General features: G+C 51.9%; 1 protein-coding gene across 1 annotated transcript in view; it reads right to left on the reverse strand.

Moving 5' to 3' along the window:
• Nucleotides 1–3,980, reverse strand: part of Gbx2 (gastrulation brain homeobox 2) — a 10,970-nt gene that overhangs the window by 3,935 nt on the left and 3,055 nt on the right. Inside the window, exon 3 of the mRNA XM_010626161.2 lies at nt 3,652–3,728. Coding sequence (XP_010624463.1) covers nt 3,652–3,728 — 77 coding nt within the window. The remainder of the gene's footprint in view (nt 1–3,651; nt 3,729–3,980) is intronic.

A 3,980-nucleotide genomic window follows, 5' to 3' on the forward strand; every position in this document is an offset into this window, starting at 1 on the left:
CCCGCCCCCGGCCGGGAGCCAGCCGGCGGCCTCCGGGAACCCGGGGGGTTGCTTGAGGCGTCCCCCTGTTCCGAGAGGGCCACTCGCGTGAGCGATCCCTTCTCACTTTTCATGACATTCCTAATCATCGCACCTATTTACCCACTTTGCCAGCGCGCGCCAAAATAACAGCCGCGATAATTACGATGATAAAGCCAGTCCTTTATCCGCTCTGGTTTCCGGAAGGAAGGGGGGAGTTGTCTGCCTGCCGATAGTAGAACGTGAGATTCTTCCGATGAAAGCTTTACGATGTTTGCTCAAATAAAAGCTACGTTTTGTAAATAGGCGCTAATTAAGCACCTTGGGGACTGAGGGAGCGCTCACCCCGCGTCGCGGCCGGATTTCCAGCTCTAGGAATAGAGGGCGCGCGGTCCCCTGTGCCGACAGCTGGATGGAGCGGATTTCCACCAGCTATTTCCCCTGTGCTCGACAATGGTAAAGACTCCAGGATCTGGGAGCGAGGGAATTCGGGGCTGGCTGGGGTGAAACTTGAGATGCTCGTATACCCGCTTCCTGTGTTTACAAACTTTGAGCTCTGGAGTTCCCTTAAACAGTTCTGTGGCACCGGCAGACGATGCACGGCGCACCAGCGCGCGCGGGGCTTCCACGCGCCTCCAGGGCCTTGGCTTCAACTTCCCGGGTGTAGAAGTCCTCCCCGAACCGCCCGCAGCACCAGGTCAAGGAAAAGGAGAGGAGGACATTGTCACGTCGGTCATTAAAAATCAGCTCACGCGGAGGAGCTAGTGGTTGGGGAGTTGGCCCTTGTTGAACGTGTATTATGTATCATTTACAAGCACATTTAATTGGGAGATAAAGATAAATCGATCTTTATGAATTTATCGACCCAATTCTTTGAAGCCCTTCTTTCCCGTTCCTTCTCTCTTTCTCTAATCCCAAACCCCCCACCCCTGGGCGATGTCTTAATCCCGGACTTCCTCCTCCCCGAGGAGTCTGGTCCGACACCCACTGCCCACTCCGCGGGCCCGGAGGTGAGAGAGAGGGTGCGTCCAGGGCGCTCCGGGACCCGGAGAAAACTCGGGCGGGCTTCCAGCGGCTCCCCTCCCCATCATCCGGACAAAGACGTCTCCAGCGCGCTTCCCCACTCCAGGCCGCGGTAATAGATGGCTTCGGCAGCAGGCGGTGTGAAAGGGATTCATTAGGGCACTGCCTGTGTTGCCTGCGCTCACTCGAAGCCCAGACCCCGAGGTGGCTTTGGCAGTGCGAGGAGAAATTTATTCCCTTAGGATCTGCGGGGAAGGGGTTGTCTGCGGGGTTTTCAGGGCTCTATCTCTCCGCTCTCACAACCGTAAAAAAAAGAAAAGGAAAAAGAAAAAGGACAAAATCGAAGCCCAGGGCAAAGGGCTGATTTCTTCCTGAGAATAATAAATCCCCCCCCCAGGAGGTAGTTGCAGTGACATGTCACATGCCGTTACCTTCTTTCTAATACTAAGAATAAATGTGTCCTTGATTTACATTGCTACAACAGGGTGCCTGCTCTGCTTACCACTCAAAAGCCCAGGAGTCTGTTAGTCATTTCACCTGGGCAGGTTTGCCATCCACTTTGCTATTTCTCCACAGAAATATTGTTCTAGTGACTTCCATTGTCTGATTACCCTGAGAGAGACAGGGATTCCTTTGATTATTTTGGTGATGAGTCTACCTCTTAAAGTCCAGCAAAAAGATTTAGGTCTGTTGAATTATAGCTACAGTTGAAATAATTTGATGGCATATTACTCGCATCCATAAATTGCCCTGGAAAGTATTGACTGCAGGGGTTATTATACTAATCTTCTTTTATTAGTGAGTTCAGATATTTCTCATCAATAGGAGTTTTATTTACTAGTGTGCTTTTCTCGAGTGCAAGGCAGTAATATTTTCTCATCTAATGCTTAACTGCTCAGAAAACAACTGTTCCCGTCATAAAAGGACACTCGTGTTTCATCGTGATTAACACGGTCCGTTCCAGGCACCTGTGCTACCTGGAGAGCGTTCAGAATGTGGGGACTGTGGATAAAAAACGCCTCTGGAGTCTGTGGTTCCTCAGACAGGGAGCGACAGGTACATGGCTTATCCATCTTTCTGATTCCTACCTGCTCGGCTCCAACCACAGAATCCTGAGTGACCAAGCTCCCTCAGGCTGCAAGGGGGACCCCCCCACGCACCTTGGCCACTTTGCTGGAAGAGCCCCGCCTCCTCCAGTTAGGAAGACAGCAGCTGTGCCCCATGGGAGACTGCGGGGTCCTCCGACTTCCGTTCACTTCTGCAAACTTTTTTTTTTTTTTTTTCCATGAAGCTTCTCTCGCCCTGAAGACAGCCCGGCCCCAGCAGCTTTCTGTCCACTGATGGATGCCAGCCTCGTGCCTGGGTATCGTTAAGCCAATTACAACGTGGTTTAGATGTTCTGTGAAAGCGCTGGTGACCGTGTTGGCTCTGCACTTTCCGGGCTGTCCCAGGCAAAGTCTGCATGCAGGTGTATGAAGGCTGTGTGTGAAATGTAAAACCCAAGAGTAAATGAATATTCAAGTGGCAAACTTTCTGTGGTTGCCAAGCCCAACCCGCTGGAGGAACTGCAGGCTCTGTGGGCGTGGAGAGGGTGGCATGGGCCCGGGATCTCCAGCCGACTTGGAAACCTGCAGGCCTCGTGGACCATGCTCTCTTGCCGGCGACAGGCTGGTTTCTTGGGCAACCGGGTTGTTTTTATTTATAGGGATTTTGAGTGGCTTGATCATTCAGTCACTGCTGAAGCTCTTGCTCCTGGCAGTAGTTGGGAAACAACTTGGGATGGGTTTTATTTATGGAAGGGCAATTGGGATTCACACCCAGAACAGTGCCCCCCCAGCCCAAGATGCACTTACAAAGGGGTGCTTGTGTAAAATTCCCCATCAGACACACCAATTTGCAAGTAGCAGAAAGCCTTGAAGCCTCGTCTTTTTTAACTATTTTATTCAGCTTTTTTTTTTTTTAAATCTGAAAGCCCAAAATAGACACCATGTGGTTCTAAGTGAAGTCAGCCCTTGGCTGGCTTTGAAATAGCTCCTGCAATTATGTAAAAGAGCCATTCACCAACAGGACAGAATTAAAAGGGATCTCGCCTGCCTGGCTTTCATAGTCAACCTCTCATGTTTGGCCTTTCAAAGCCCTTCCAACACGATGTCTTTCTCCAGGACAAAAGGCAGAACAAAAAAAGTCCCCAAACTTGTAAATTGAACGTCAAGGGAACTTTAAACAATTTAAAGCCCATAAATAATGATAAAGGGGACTGGCCAAAAAGGCAAACCCATTCAATTAATAGAGTTTCCCAAGCAAAGATCAAGTGGTGTATAAAATAAAAGTCCTGGCTTTCTTTATTCTGTTCCTTGACCATGCAGAAAGCAGGACAGGGGGTTTTTGTAAAGTGCCCAGAAGAAGAAGCACTTTGCAGGGACCGTGTGTCCTGCCACATTCTTGTGTATAAAGTTTGCTTTTTACCCCCACCCTCCAAGTAGCCCGAAGCAAAACAATCGCGGTCTAGAAATGTGACGGGGCGGGGCCTTTCGCGCCCTTGGGCAATTTCTCCGGGAGTTGGAAAATGCTCTCCGCAGCTTGGAGGCCCGGAAAAGTGACCCTTCACACCTGTGCCGCGGCCCCATTCCAGTTCCAGGGACAGGCCAACCACACTCGCGTGGACGCGAGGCGAGCCCTCGTGGGACCTGGGACGCGGGCAATCGTGTGATCTGCACGCGTGGGAGTCCCTGAGACCGCGAGTGGGCCCACAGGTTGAGGACGCAGGCGTGCGTTGCAAGCACTCGGATCCCGGGGCTTCCCTGCATCCCAACCTGGGGCTGGACTCCCGGGTGCGGTCCTGGCGTCTCGGGGCTCGGGCTGGAGCCTCTTTCATAGCAGCTCTACCAGCCGGGGCTGGGAGTTCGGGACCGCCAAGGGGACGGGTCGTCTGCCGCCTT

Source organism: Fukomys damarensis, unplaced genomic scaffold (assembly GCF_012274545.1).
Source record: "Fukomys damarensis isolate Sample0158 unplaced genomic scaffold, DMR_v1.0_HiC HiC_scaffold_16, whole genome shotgun sequence".
NCBI lineage: Eukaryota > Metazoa > Chordata > Mammalia > Rodentia > Bathyergidae > Fukomys > Fukomys damarensis.